At 37.5% G+C, this 15,960-nt stretch overlaps 1 protein-coding gene across 5 annotated transcripts in view; it reads left to right on the top strand.

The window, feature by feature from the left end:
• PDE4D (phosphodiesterase 4D) overlaps positions 1 to 15,960 on the top strand; it is a gene marked incomplete at its 5' end in the record, with an annotated part of 319,930 nt that overhangs the window by 214,290 nt on the left and 89,680 nt on the right. For all 5 annotated transcript variants that reach the window (XM_082301744.1, XM_082301747.1, XM_082301748.1 and 2 more), the window contains 2 exons: positions 2,000 to 2,191; positions 15,750 to 15,786. In XM_082301744.1, the coding sequence (XP_082157870.1) occupies positions 2,000 to 2,191; positions 15,750 to 15,786 (229 nt within the window). The remainder of the gene's footprint in view (positions 1 to 1,999; positions 2,192 to 15,749; positions 15,787 to 15,960) is intronic.

Consider the following 15,960-nt stretch of genomic DNA (forward strand, 5'->3'; position numbering starts at 1 on the left):
TGTGAGCAGATCTTGCAGTGATCAGAAAGATGCAACAAATAGGGAAAATGAAAGTCAAAGAGGAGATCTGCACAGTCCAAGATCGCCTAGAAGGCTGGTGGCAGAACTCTCATTTGATGTCTCATGGTTTAAGCTTTCTTAGTTTGAGATTGGTAAAGCAGTAGCCCATTTAAAGACACAGAAAAAAGTATACAGACATAATCAAATTAAATCAGTTCTGGGAAGAAGTGTATGTGTTTGGATTTACTGACAGGTAATTGTTCTGAAAACTAGAGTGAAAAGATAATTAAATTACTATGCTGTCCTGAAGTTTTTTTATCATATTTTCTGTATTTTTTTTAAAAAAAGAGAAACAAACAAACCAACTCCATTTGCTTTTCTACACTCAAACTGTATGAGATGAGCACAAAGAAAATATTATAGTCTGGAAGTGGCAGTAAGCTTGCAGTTCCAGATATATGTGCAAAGTAACAAATAAGCAATGAAATAAATAATGAAACAAAAATCCATCCTCTGCTAGGCAGTGTGCATCTGTATCAAAATAAGCAATATGTTTCTTTGATTAGTTCATTTAACAAAGGAAAAAAAGGTCATGGGAATGCTGTCACTTCAGCAAAGAATTGAAGTGGCAACTCATTGAAACCTCAGGTCAATGGTAGATAAAACAAGTTGGTACAGAGTAGTATGTAACAGTTGCGACACCTGTGCTAGGCTGAAGTCTAATGCACAGCTGACTTGGACTGCATTGTTTCTGCTGTTATTAGCTGTAAATGGAAACCTGTAGGTGTCCTTCAAATGAACACCATTTTCAAAATGAGTACTTTTTATGGGGTCAGCAAAAATGCATAATATGGTGCTAGCACTTATCCATGTTTAAAAAATCATGCGAAAGATCAGCTTCTCATCCCTCATTGTTAAATGCTTTAGCAGTGTTATTTATGTCCCCATTAGTATGGCAAATGAGCCTAGAGACCTAGTTCTTGCTGATCCACACATCTGTAACCTCTCAGACTGCATACCACAAAACATCCAAAAATGAAGCCACATGCTGCAGAAAGCCTCCATACAGTACCAAATGCAGCTGTTGTGCTGTCAAGCAACACAGGTTGCTGTGAACACGCCCCCTCAGCACCAGTGTTTAATCGTTTCCAGACTCCTGTTCAAGGTCTTCACACTGATTTTCAAAGGCCTTTGTGGAAACATTGCCATCTATGTGAACCAGCATCTACTTCCCCATTCTCTTTCTGTTCCCTTGTCTTTCGTCATCTCCTAAGAAAAGTGTTCTGTAGGAATGATAAGCCTCTTTACCTATCTTCATACCAAACACAACAATCAAAAGCACTGGATCTAAACTGTGTGGTTCAAAGACACAAATGGCTACAGAAGTTCTGCTGCTTGGCCATGAACAATGGACTCGTTTATTCAATCTGTTTGTAAAACAGCAAATCTGATGCAGGCAGATGTGCCCAAGCACACACATATGCATTAATGCCACCTCAGTACTTTGCGTATTGGGATAAAATAAAGTACATTCTTGAAATATTTTTGTAGTAACAAAATACAAGGATTGGGTACTCAATAAGAAAAAAGCCCTCAACTGCCTTAGCAGTGGGAGGAGACAGGATAATTGTGGTCCAGCTTAGGAGTGATGAGACCTGAAGATGTAAATAATGAAACATCATGTTTCCTCTGGTGTAGTGCTCATGGATACTCTGCATGCAGAGAGGTATAAAGCTTCCTGTATTCCTAACAGTGTCGGGGTTTTTTCTGCCAAATTTCTTTTCCTTCAGATTTGGCTGGGGTTTTTTTGTTTATTAGTAATTTTAAGATATATCTCTGTTTTGCCTCACATTTTTTTGTAGCAGTGGACATGACCTGGTCTTTATTTCCCCATTAATATCAAGAGGCAATTAGCTATGATAATTTTTTCAGAAGGGTGTTTATTAAATTTAAAAATTCTTAGGTCAATGACATAAAAATTTTTCTCTTCTTTTTGCAGTTTCGATGTAGACAATGGTACATCATCAGGACGAAGTCCCTTGGACCCCATGACAAGCCCTGGGTCAGGGCTAATTCTTCAGGCAAATTTTGTCCACAGTCAACGTAGGGAGTCTTTCCTTTACCGGTCAGACAGTGATTATGATCTGTCTCCAAAGTCCATGTCCAGGAATTCCTCCATTGCCAGTGATATGTAAGTACCTTATAAAATAATTCTAGTCTATAATTTGTCCAATATCAAGATTTTTGCAGCCACAAGATATTTTTTTTTTTTAAATCGAAGGCAGTAATCACTTACGCTAGTGAAGTAATGGAAAATTGTTTGTTTATTACTTTAATGAAGATTATACTTGTTCCTGCAGCTTTTTGAAGGATGTCATGAGGGTGTACTTGAAATGTTTATACACTCTATTAGCTTTGACAGAATAATAATGACAGTCAATACTGGTGTACTAAAACCCTAAGGAGAACTATTTTCTGGCTCTTTAGTTATTTTCAAGAAGAACAATATAAACTCAATTTAGGCTTCTTCATGATCTTAAAAAATAAATTCAATTTATTTATAACAGGAGTCTTATGTTTTTAGAGAAAAGATTTACCAGCTGGCAGAAAATAATATATTTGAGAGAGAAAAAATTATTTCAAATACCCTCTTAGCTAAAAGACAAAACTCTAACAAAAACCTTTATAAACTTATTCTGTCCTCTCTCACTATTCTGTGAAGTGTGTATTTTCTGTTAGTGGCTCATACTTTTCAAGTATGTATGGACCTGAGGTTGCATGCGTAGTGGAAGTCAGATACAAATCTCTGTTTATTTGTAAGACACCAAAAATATTTAAATGTTCTATCTTCTAGTCACTTCTATGTAGGAGAAATTAACAAATATTTTTGTTTGATTGGTTTTTTTGCCTAAACTGCTCCGAATTCCTTGGTCAAATTGGTGTTTATGGTTCAAATATTTATCTAAAATAAAGGATCAGTCTTGTCAGAATACCTCAGTGAATGCTGTTTTTTAATGGGGCAAAGACTTATCGATATCACCTTCAAAAAAATAAAGAGTAGGTGCAAAAAAGAATAAGGATTTTCATAATAATGAGTGAAATTAGAGCTGATATTTAACTTGAAGTCATAAATGAACACTCCTATTTTTTTTCAGCTTATATAATTTTTGGAGCTGTTATTTCCTTTAATTATAGCTCTTCTTCTATGTAGAGTGTTAAGGTAAGAAAAATTCCTGCCTTTAGAGAGGGTTAGTGTAAGGTCCATGACTCAGTTAAGCTCTGTAGATTGAAGTACTCGGTAAGCTTTGTGCTAAATGTGACCAATTTTTGTTGAGACAAAATGGGTTAGAACAAGAGCGTTTCATCTTACTTTGTTATAAAAAAAATGCATTTTTCTTGGAAATAGTACCCACCTTCCAGCAAATCTTCTTGTGACAGATGTCCTTTTCTTAGAGGGAGAAGAGTCAAGTTTTTAGTATCTCACCTGTGCCATGATAACATTTGTAAAGATTTCTACATTGAGGAGGACAATCCAGCTGACTGCATTGCTTAGATGAGTCATTTCAATGAACAATTCAATTAGTGCTTCATCCTTGAACTCACAATCCACTTCATTTCCTAGAATTTTGGACAATTTTTCAGCACATGGCAGTAAATTGGATAAACAATATAATTACTGCAACAGCACAGATTTTCCCCTTTTTTCTCTTTCTATTTTTCCTTTCAAACTTTTCTGGAAACAATTTACATATAAAATTTATTTGACCTCACGTCTTCATAGATTTTCACAGTCTCTTGTCACAGATGAACTTTTGTACTAAGAAGGTAAATATTCCTGCCACTGTTTAGGAGGGGAGCACATAAGGAAATGTAAAAGGCATGTTCTAACCATGGAATATTAATCATTTATCAATAAGCCTAACTGTAATAAGCATAGCTGTATCACAGATATTACATGCAAGAAAGCCAAAAAATAAAAGAGGGGAAAGTTTAAAAAGATAAAATAGCAAGGAAAAAAAAAAAAATCACTAAAGGCCTTATGTATAGAACCAATCCATGAGCTGAATATGCTCATGGAAAGGAAACCCACTGAATATTATTAAAATAAAGAAACAACTATGATTCAGGACATTGCTAAATGAGGTGGAAGATGAAAGGGTTGGTTGACAGGAGAAGTACACAAATTTTAGGTTAGTCCCAAATTATCCTATTTCCCTTGTGCATCTATATACATGCTTAAGTATTTTTTGTTTTTTAAACATGATCAATATGTATTACAAAATAGACACATCATTCAGGTAATTTAAGTGGATTAATTGTACATGGCAGTTTAGTCTAGATCCCCTGATTCTTTAACCAGTCTTGATGTTTCACTTTGTAAAGAAAAAGAGAAAGCAAAAGGCATATGTCTTGTATTTGTAAGGAATAGAGCATAAAGAATTCTGGCATTCCCATTACTCTCAAATACTAAACTTACAATAATACGTTCTAGTCAGTCAATACTTCAAGATTTTAGTGAAATTTGGAATGTCATGTTACGACAGCCAGTGGATGGCAGTGCTGAAATGCTGAATTCATTGTGCCATTATTTATTATGTATGCAGCTCTAGCCAAGGAAGGGAACAAGTTGTGCTCAGTTGTTTGCAAACCCAAAATGAAAAGATGGGCTCTGCTACAAACAGCTTATAAAGTCAAAGTATAAGATGACAACTGAGAGACTAATACAGTCAGATACTATACCCAGGGGAAGGTACAATGCCACTCACTATGCTCAAAGTAGTAAACCTGACAGAGAAGGCAAAGGGAGTTTCACTTAGCGAGTTGAGATGGAAGGTAAAGAAACGAGCACAGAGAAGGGACAGGTGGAAAGTTTTTTAAACTCAGAGAATCCAAAGTACATTTTTATGAATTAGCTGTGGAAAAGAATAAAAGATAGAAGTGCAAAAGATTATGAGTGCAAGGCTGCTTTGATGAGAGAAGGTTAGTGGGACAAATATGGGTGCAGTTAGAGAAGCAGAAAAGCAGCTGAATGTAAGAAAGGAAAAGCATATAAAATGGAGTGGGGGTCAAGTAACATTGTTTCAGTTATCCCTTGGAAGAAATAACATGGTCTTTGACAATAATAAAAGCAGGACATGGAGATTATATACAAAGATTAGGAAATGCTGCTGAAGTTTGTGAACTGGAGAGGTGGGTGGTTTAGACATGAAGATGCAAGGTCCAAGGCAGATGAGAGCAGATGTGTTGTGAAGCCTCTCTATGGGACTTCCAGCAGAGAAATAAGGATGTGCAAGAGAAAAAGAAGAAACTGAGTGAGGCAGTGAGGGGTAGTGAGACAATATGAAGAATTATAGTACAGGATCTGTGATGAAAGACAGGAAAACAAGTTTAAAGGGAAGGAGAATAAAGAATGGAAAACAAAAAACCCCAAAAAGTTCCCAACAGCAACACATAGGAGAAAGTGAACAGTGCCTAGCTGAAAGACATGCAAAATCATTATTGGAATAATTGTCAGGCCTACGTTTGAAGACATTAGTGAAGCAGAGAGCTGTGTGGATGTCTTGCTGAGGTGGCCTGATTACTTAATGCTGACTTGTTTGAGCTGCTGTGGCTGCCCAGAACTTGCAAATGCAGGAAGAGTTGGAAGTGGTAACACTTTTTATGCCCTTCTTGTTAAGGGATCACTGCCCTGGTTAATGGAGCAAGAGATCAAATTAGTAGAGAATTTCTGTTTTAGCAAAACCCAGGACTCTAATCAGGTTAAAAAATAGTTTCCTAGGAAAAAACAAAACCCCAGTAAGCTGTCCACTGCTGCATCACAGCCCACGTTTGATGCCACTCTGAAGGGAGAAAACATGTATAATCCTCCTGTGATTCTGAAGAAGCAGACCAGAGAACCAAGGCACTCTCAGTAGACAAGTCCGTCCAAGCTCCACTGTGTCTTCTGAGTGTAAGAAGATGTCTTCTGACCTCTCACTTAAGTCTGTCCTTCTCCCATTTCCACAAAGTCTTAGAACACACCTCAGACACAACATCCTGTCTTCTCAGGACTTGGCCAACTGAACATCACTCATAAAAAAGCACCTGCTGGGGAGCAGTTTTACAGCCTTTTTTAGAGAAGCTCAGCACTATTTTCTTCATCAGCTTATCACTATAAGCTCTAACTAGTATTATTACACAAAATTTGCTGATTTCTATTAGAACTTGCTTCCATGATTAAAAGGAGCAGAACCCAGCCAAGCAACACTGACTGTGGGGAACTGCCGGGTCATTGGTCTGGTGATCTGCTAAATGGCCACCATACCCCCATTCCCTGAGCTGGACAACCTACTCCTACTCAGTCAGTAACTTCTGAAGACAGCAGCATCCCTCTGCTGCTGTCTGTGATTAAGGAAATAGCAAGAGAATGCAGTTTACTCCAGGACATCTTCCCTGTATCTACAGTTACAGAGGATATATTTTCTCATCCTCTAAGGCAAGCTTATTCTTTTGTTTCTGAGCCAGTAAAGCCTGGTGTTATTAATGAAATATTGTGAGTATGAATCTTAAGTTTCTTACCTGAAAGGTGCTGGCCAAGATTCTAGAACAGCAGACAAGACATGCAAACACTGAGAGGAGTAGTTGCACCTCAGTTTAATTAGAAATAATTGTCTTTTCTCCAGAAAAATTGCAGCTGAAATTCCTTGTGATGTATCATATTCTTTTGTAGGAATCTCTGATGTTACTATATCATGGCTAAAATAAGACAGTTAAACTTGAAAGTCTATCCTGATCTAAAAAAGGTCTTTGAAGAAGCATTTTCTATGTGTGCTCTGTTTAGAAACAGATTTTAATGAAAAAATACATTAAATTGCTTGAGATATGTATTTGTTCATGGAAAGAAAAGTACCTACATCACTTTAGGAAAAACAGATAAATATTTTGCTTCATTGTGTTTTGTTTTTTTGTTTTTAAGAACCTTAAATTAAGTTCCAGGTTGCAGCTTAAATTAATCTACATAATTTTCAAGTCACTTACAATATTTTTTTGAGTTATAAACAAAAAAAAAATTGGAGAAAAAGAGATGACTCTGTCTTTTCCAGTTGTTTTACACATTTTACAGGTGGAATTCAAAGCAAAGAACTCAACTTAGAATTCAACTATCTTAAAGTTGAATAATAAATTTGTGTTGACTTCATTTGTTGATAAGGAAATTGGTTATGCTGTTAAACAAAAAGAAGGTATTTTTGCATTGAGAAGACTTCATTTGCTTTTTATTCAGGGGATAGTTTTTGTTGATTAAATTCAAATTTATTTTATTTACTTTCAATCAATACAGAATCATTACTGGTTTTTTGTGAGATTGCTAAAACCTTACAATTTTCCAAACATAGCTCTCAGTTGTTAAATGCATCACTTCCCCTTTAAACACTTTTCATATGTTAGGCTTTTTTTCTTCCTTCCTCTGGAAATAATGGATGCTTGAAGGAAAATAACAAGTTACTGTTCATGTGCTAACCAAAACAGACTGAATTCCTACATCTTTTCAGTCAAAGGTAGTGTGTTCTTAAGAACATGGTGCCAAACCCAATTCTTAGCTGGGATATCAGGTACATCACAAGACCATTACTCCCTGAGCTTGCAACAATGATCTGCGGTGGAGAGGAGGGTGGATGTGTTCATTTTCTGTGCCTGCAGTACTGAAGGATGGAAGCAGTGTGAAGAAGGGGAACTTTGTAAAAAGAGACTTGAATGTCTTCCGGGGATCCCTCTTAGACTGTTTTTCTAGCTCAGTGATCACCTATGTGCACTGGTCAAGTTTATTTCAAAACCCAGAAGAACATTAATTGTCATTTCACCCCTCAGGGTACAAACTGAATATTTTGGATTCTTTTAATGGCACTAATGCTCAGTTAGCTGTAGAGTTCAATCCCTGAAAACGTGCAGTCTGAAATTCTGAATTTCTTGTTTTTCTTCAAGTTAGCTTGTTTCTTCTTACATGCATTCATTTAGGGACCTTTGAATTTGGTTAAGGGACCATTTTTTTGTAAACCTTGAAACTATCTATGGCTGGCAGATAGCAAGCTCTCTCAGGCTGGGTTGCATTGTATAAGTGCCATATTTTCAGCAGCTCTGCTATTTCTTTTAAAGAGGGAATCTTTCAGCGTGCATCAGTAGAAGGCTCATGTGGAAAGTCATGTAGTCTTATTCTTCAGAATTAGCTCATGTGTATCAGTTTTAAACAGTTAGGTGTGTGGGACAGGGACAAGCAAGCAACCAACCAAACGCATGATGCTTAAACGTAGTTCCAGGCAACACATTTTATTTTCATTTGCAACAAGGTAAGAGTTTATATGTGTCAGCTAATGCAATCAAAACTCACTAATAGTAGCTCATTAAATGGCACTAACTTGATTGCTTCCAGTCATGTATGCACACCCAGTCACTAATTTTCTTGAACCTGAGCAGAAAACAGAACTATTCTGTAGTCTCTCATGCCTGTTTGTTTTGTAGCCTTGATATAGCTAAATGATGATTTTGGTTGTATGAACAGTCCAACAGTTCCAGCACTGCTGGCTGGACTCCTCTGATTAAGTTCAGCATTTTTCTCATTCAGAGTCCTATATCCTCTGGCTTAATCCAGCCTCTCCTTCAAAACACGAATTGAAGCCCCAAACTGCAGTAGCTTCTTTTCCCTTGCCATTGCCTCAGTGACCCCCAGGCAGACTACCTTCTGACTTTAGAAGGAAAACCACCTACAGTAGTAAAAAACTCTGGCAAGGCCATGCTCTCCTTCCTCTCAGGACTGAGTAATTCTGTCAGATTTAACAGAGGCCAGTTGCTCAGCTGCCCACCATTCTCCTATAATCTAAATGTTCTGCTATATTCTGACAGGATTAAAGCGTTGAGGCTTGGTGGATGACTAGGGAAATATGATACAAATAATTTATTGAGTTATCTGTGTTTTTGTGGGTTACACATCATGCTGGCATCCTACTGTGCTGGTCCACTACATCACTACCTATGGGATTATCTCAGGCAGATTACACGAGTCAGATGTGTGAGTGCAGTCTCTTTGGAAAAGGTTAAAGCTTCTGAGCAAAGTAGCTGGGTCTGACATAAGAGGTCTTGGTGGTCCTCAAACTCTTCCAAAGGTGTTAGGAGACTTTCCTGGTAGATGGAAGAAGCCTAGTAGTATTCCTACAGCATATTATGCAGAATGGGAAAAAATAGTTATACTTCCTGGTTTTTGAGTTATCAGCCAATTCTGATTCCAGCTCATCCAGCAATTCTGAATGAAGCTTCTGGACTTGATGGATCTTCATTAGATCACTATCACCGAGACCCAAAGTTACACTCGTCACCCAGAAAAATCCTTTCTTTAAAATCTGCTCAAAAGCACAGACCCTGTGAAAGGGAGCTATTGATGCACAGTAAGGTGCACAGGTAGCCAGGTAATACTACCTGATAGTCCCTGTGTTAAACCTCAAAATACTGATTTAGAATTGCTAACACTGTTCATTTCCAGTTCCTTAGTCTGTAACAGACATGGTCCTTTTGTATTTCCAAGGCTTGGGAGAGCTTCTCACTTTGGGTGCTAATGCAGTTCAGCTTGAATTACATTACAGTTTGGATAACCTAACACTGATGACTGAAACAGGACAGATTCCAGGAATTCAAAGGCTTATTCCAAGCCTAATCAAGTGTATATTCAGGATCTGAGATGCTAAAAAGTTGACATGAAAAATTAAAGCACTTTCTTGTATAAAATATTAGTTGTATCTAGAAAACTGCAGGTATTTTAATACATAATATATGTATATTAGCAAAATGTAATAATCCACAGTTCTTTTGAGGGTTTTTTTGGACCTCTGATAGTAAAGCAGGCAAGAATTGTTTTCTTCATCAACATCTCATGGTGGAGAAACTTGATTTGTGCTGCCTATGATGTTAGCTGGGGTCTTTGGAAATACTTATATCTGAAGTTTTTACTAGTGACATTTATGCTGAAGAAATTTTTTTCTCCTTTTAGTGTGTCTTTCTAAATCTCACTTTCTAGTTAGACAGTCCCTGTAGAATTACTATAACCAGCATTTCTTTCGGCTGTGATAATGGACCTCTCAGGTGCTGTGGCTTTTCTGAGCCAATCCTCCTTCATCTGGTTAAGCTCAATTAAATTAACTGTACTGAACTCCCAATATTACAGCAATACTTTTTTACTAATTAGGGCAAGCTGTGTTGCTGAATTAGACAGATGTGTCAGGAGGACATAACTGCACAGTGTTACAGAAAATTGTGGTGTTCTGAAACACTCAGACAATAGTTGATGAGAGTCTGCTTCATTCAGGGTCTAATTTCTGTGGTTTCAAGTAGTTCTTTTCAACAATCCTCTTACCTCCATGTTCACAGAAATAAATAAGTGCTCTGGGAAAAACAACCCCCTCCTCTATAGCTCATGGCTCCAACAGCAATTTTAATTGCTTGCTCTCTCAGCCCTAAATCCGCACCTGCCCACAGTGTCATAGTCTCTAGCCCCTGCCTTAGATGCCTGATCATCCCCCAGATTGCACTCACCCTTTCAAAGAGATCAAATCACTAAAAACCCACTGTCTATCTAGGAAAAGCTGTAACCCCATTTCATAATCTGGGCAAAGCATTAAGATCTGCCACTTACACTCATTTAGTCTTGGCTTTTCAAGCAAGGCCTAAGCTATCTCAGGATTAGAAATTTTTTCTCAAAGTCTTTAAAAACTGAGATGACATGACTTAAGCACTATTCCTGCAGAATAAGCTGACTTGGAGCACTCTGATTTCTGACTCCACAAAATCAGTTTTGCAAACCAGCCCATCTGGATTTTCCAAATGCAGATGATGATGATAAAGCTCAAGCTGCATGGAGCAGGCAGCCACTGCTGCTCGCTATCCTCAAAAGCACAGCTTCTGATGCAGGGTGCAATCTAGAATCATCATTGCTGCTAAAATCTGAACCTGAGCAATGTGACTGCTTCAACATACCTAAATCATATATGATTTGTGTGTGCATATTTGGCTTCAACTATGAGAAGTCATTGGGACAGAAAAGAAAATACCAGCAGTTAGGGTACTGTATTAGCTTATTCTCTGTCTTTCATTTGTGGTTCTATATATGATATAATTGTGTTCCAGCATATATGCAAACAAAACACAAATGTCTCATCTAAGTTGTATTTCTGCCACACTATTGGACAGTGAGTCTGATTCAGCCTTGTATACAGAAATCAGTGGATGCTGTGTTTATCCGAATCTGGATGTTTACATTGCAGAAGAAGGCTGCCATGTATTTTCTGACATAAACAGAAGACTACCTTAATGTTCCTCTTCTTTCTTATTTTTTACATGGTATATAGGCAGTATGGATTTTCCCATACCTTAATCTTGCTACGTTCTTATAGTAAAAAAAAAAAAAAAAAGCCCCAATACAATTCTTTAAAAATTGAGTAAATTCATACGACAATATGATGAAAGCATTAGTTCTTGATGTGGAGCATCATTCAGGAATTCCATACAGCCACTGTCCTTTCGGGCTTTTCAATTCAGTTGGCAGCTTTATCATTTCAATTGGCCTATGTCCAAAGTCTGTGGCCAGAGAATCCAACATGGTCTATGCCAGTTGGATTTAAGGCCTGACCAGCATCATCAGCCAGTACTTCTCCTGGGGATATAAGTAAGGTTTTGATTCAATTGGAGGAGTGGAGCAAACTAGTAAGATCATACTTTAAACTGGTACATTTGTGTCAAACTTGTGTATGTGTTGTATGTTTTCTCTCCTCAAGTAAGACAGAGCTCTTATTTATCCTGTTTATGTCTCACAACTTCAATACTTGTCCTCAAGATCACTCAGTTGGTATTTATATGAAAGTCTAAAAAGTCTAGAAAGACCCAAAAAGTCTTCATCTGTGGCCTTACTACAGTCTTTATAAAGACAAACCTAGAGGATCTTCCCTGTGAAGCTCCACAGTGGCAAGTGCCTCACACTCCTTGTGGTCTCAAAGGCCTGGGATTTGCTTCTTCTTAATGGGTACCTTGAGTTTTTTCTGACCAGTATGAAAAACATCCACTCTTTCTTTATCTTTCTGTATCCTGACAGGTCTGCAGGATATCTCTCTAGTTACTTCTTTTATTGGATGTTGTATTAAATTATGACAGTTTAATTATTAAGTGAAGGTATGCAGTCACCTTGTCTTATCCTTGTGTTAATCTTCCTGTCTCCTTCTCTGTCTGTCCATGCATCTCTAAGTTCCTTATTAATAGAGGAAAAGTTAATTACTGTTCTGTAGTTGGGATAGAAGAGACAAACTGATGCCAATCCTGAGGAAAAGAAGCAGAACTTTTGTACGGAGCATGTTCAACTAATGTCTGACTTAATACAGCTCTTTCATATCTTCTTCAGGGCGGGGATCAGCATAGTTTATACGATGTGAGTTCAAGTATGTCATATAGGAAATGTTAGGAAGCAAAAGACAAAAATTTGCGGAAGTCTAGGCGTCATCACTTTACTGTGGCAAACAGCTTGCAATGTTGTATGTAATCTTTGGTCTGCTAATGAGAATTTGGCTCGTTTTTTATGTAACAGTCATTCATCTGATCTGGGCTGTGCATGTTTTAGCAATGTTCTTTGATGATGGAGAACTGATCATTTTAAGTTTTGGGGCTATGTGAAAATTATTCTGCTTTTAAACCTGTGTTTCCTTTGAAAAATGAAGATGTGAACAAGTATGCCAGGCATTCTAGTTAACAGAGTCTAACACTGATGTGAACAATTTCTTCTAACCTTAAAGGCTAATATATCTGTCTGTATTTAGAAGCTTGTGACATATTGGAGGATTTACACTCCCTCTTGCTGCTTCTGTATACAGATGTGAGGTACTATCCGATCTAGAATCCAGAAAGAATCACCCATCAGCTTCCATGTCATCTAGAAACAGGAAGACACTCATACATTGTAGTGCTTATTACACTGTAGTATACTGTGGATCAATGGCATTTTGAATCATATGTTCTTGCTCTTCTGTACAAAAATTAACAGAGCTTCTTTGAACACTCTCACTTTGTCCAGATTTTCTGACCCAATGTGGATCAAAGCTTGCTCACCACCTTTTAAAATTGCTTTGCATTCAAGTGGGTCTGGTGAGTGCTAAACTATTTTGAGAAAGCTGTGGATGTCTGTACTTTCAGTATCAGATTCAGCAAAATAATGGTAATTTCTGGAATTGTTTCTCTTTACACAAGGGGGATTTGAACAGTGAAAATTAAGTCCTGGCTTGATTTCAGTACATTGAATTACTACTGAATCATGCCTCTATTAAAGAATAGCAAGCTACAGTATGATATCAGTGTTCTCCAGTGAAATGCAGTCCAGAAGCAGGTCAGGTAGAATCAAGTTTAAAAATGAGAAAAGTGGGATCATGTTATTTTACATAAAAGAAAAATATGATCCTCCAGGGCAGAAAGCCAAGAATATGTAGCTGTTGCCTTCTATAAGTGCTTCAGCATTCAAGGGGTGGCAAACAGGGGCTAAATGGGAAGAAGAGGAGGTTCCATCTACAATAAGGCAGGCCACAAGAGATTTTAAGGAGGACAGTCTAATTTTCATACTTTTTGCCAGTCTGAATTTAGCAGTTAGTAACTATGTTTCAGGAGTTGCCTGGTATTTTGAGGCACTGATGCATATTTTGTGCATTTGTCATATATTGGGCATTCAGAGTCTTTGCCACTGACAGGTGCTAGAAGGAACTATCTCCATGTCTCCACTGTCTTATTTACAGGTAGAAACAATTTAATATTTTTGTTCTTCGTCCAGTGCTGCTGCTACCTGTAAACACTTTCATCTTCAGAACTGTGCCCTTTCATAATTTCCAAATGAGGGATTAGACTAGATCAGTAAAAAATGGGTTTATGTTTTGAGCTGCACCCCTTTAAGTGTTAAAACAGAAGCAAAAATGGAGTAGCTCTATGCAAATAATAAAAATACCCTTTATAAAATATAAGAAATTAAAGTACTACTGAGAAACATTTAAGCCAGCTGTCACATATCAGATAATGCCATTTCACAGAACTTGAAGACAAAGAGCATAATTTTCCTGGAAGTGAAGTAGCATAGTCACACTGGCTCTTTCAGTGGAGAACAGGATAAAAAAAGGAAAAAGGTATTTGGCTTATCTTCTGCTAAAGCCTTTGTGTAATTCATTAAGCAACCCTTATCTAAAATTATAGTGTAGGGCATTTGCCAATGTTTTCATGACCCAGTGAAAACATAAAGAGGCACTAAACCCAGCTGGTCATTAACTCTCATTAATGCTCTAGGATGATTCACATTGTCTATTATCCCTGACTGGATTTGACTTCACTGAGCAATTGAAGTGCCATGGAGGACATGTTTCTTTTGGCTTGTTCTGAGAGTCAGACTTACATGCTTTCCATCCAGTGGGGGACTGTGGTTTCACCTGAAGCAACACTCTATTCCAACCACTCCTGCAAAGACTGTTCAAAGTGCAGATTTCTTCCACAGAGTGTTTAAAAATCCATTCTTCCATTACAAAAGGAATAAAAGAGATGGTAGTAAAAATGGTTACACAGTTATTAAACATTCTGATAATCTTTAATATTGGGGAGTTTTGTTTCATCCTTACAGACTGATTGTACAGTGGTACAGACTGCACATACTGCTTTTTAATTAGGTTTTTGCAATATCTGTAAACCATTGCTGTCTTGTGGACAGTATATAGATAATAAGAAAATGTTGTAGCAAGTCAAACACAAATCACACTTCTCCATTTATCAGCTTTTTTCTAATTAGATTTTCATGGTCTTGAAAGCCAATGTTAAAAACTCATCATTTTATGCTTAAATAACATTAAAATAGCACCAAATCAATGATAGTTTATGTTAGAAGTTGCAACTTGTAATTTATCATGATAAATTCACTGCAGGAAAGTACAAGAAAATTAAAAGCAGAGTCATATTGGATTTTTGTCTTCAGAAAATTTCTTTTCACCTTAACTGCTGCCATATACTGGATAGGATAACTGAAAAGGCGAAGTTTTCCCTGTCCCTGTTTTTTGACTCTATGTCATTAATGCTGCAGATGCTACTTTTATGCCCCTCAGTCTACTTGTATTTACAGGACCAAAATTTTATGACAACCATTTCAAGTGGCAGTTTTCCCTGCTCAAGAGAAGCAACCCCACTTTCTCTTCCTGCCTTTTGCCCTGTAGTGTGTCATCCTGGCACCTTGTCCATACATCGCCCCTGTGGAGGTGACATTGCCACAGCAACAGCACACTGTTAGTCATACACCCCATAACAACTGAAGTCTCAGTCAGTTTGGTAGTTTTACTAGGTTTTTATTCATCTGCGATGTGCTGCCCCACCATCCCCCTCTTCAGCCCTCACAAGCCTGCTGGAAACCCTCACTGGAGTCACTTTTGGAGTGTTCACTGCCATCCTTTGGGATGAAATGTCTGTAGATTAGTCCTGGGTGGTCAGTCACCTACCCACCCCACAGCACAAAAACTGGTTGGTCTGTCAGCCTTCCCACAGACTTGCCAGGCAGTTGGGCAATAACTAAGTTGATATTTGCTTTTCAAAGAATGCATGAAGCAATAATAGAGTGTAACTGTAGAGGAATAAAATTGGAGTTACCTATACTGCATTGTAAAACCTGATTTTCTTTCTGTTAAAGCAGCAAATTTTTGGTAATACCTAACTTATAACTCTGCTTATTTTTTCAGACACGGAGATGACTTGATTGTGACACCGTTTGCTCAGGTAGGCACAACTGCCATATTTCTCACACGGTCTTATAATTTAAAGACAAAATGGCCAAACCAGTTGTTTTCTGTTGTTGATATTCTATGTTTGCTTGAAAGAAGAAAAAGTGTCACAACAGAAAGTCATAAACCTCCCACTCTGTTATCTACACCTCTGTTTCTTAACGCTTTT

Source organism: Coloeus monedula (genome assembly GCF_965178545.1).
Source record: "Coloeus monedula genome assembly, chromosome: Z".
Classification (NCBI taxonomy): domain Eukaryota; kingdom Metazoa; phylum Chordata; class Aves; order Passeriformes; family Corvidae; genus Coloeus; species Coloeus monedula.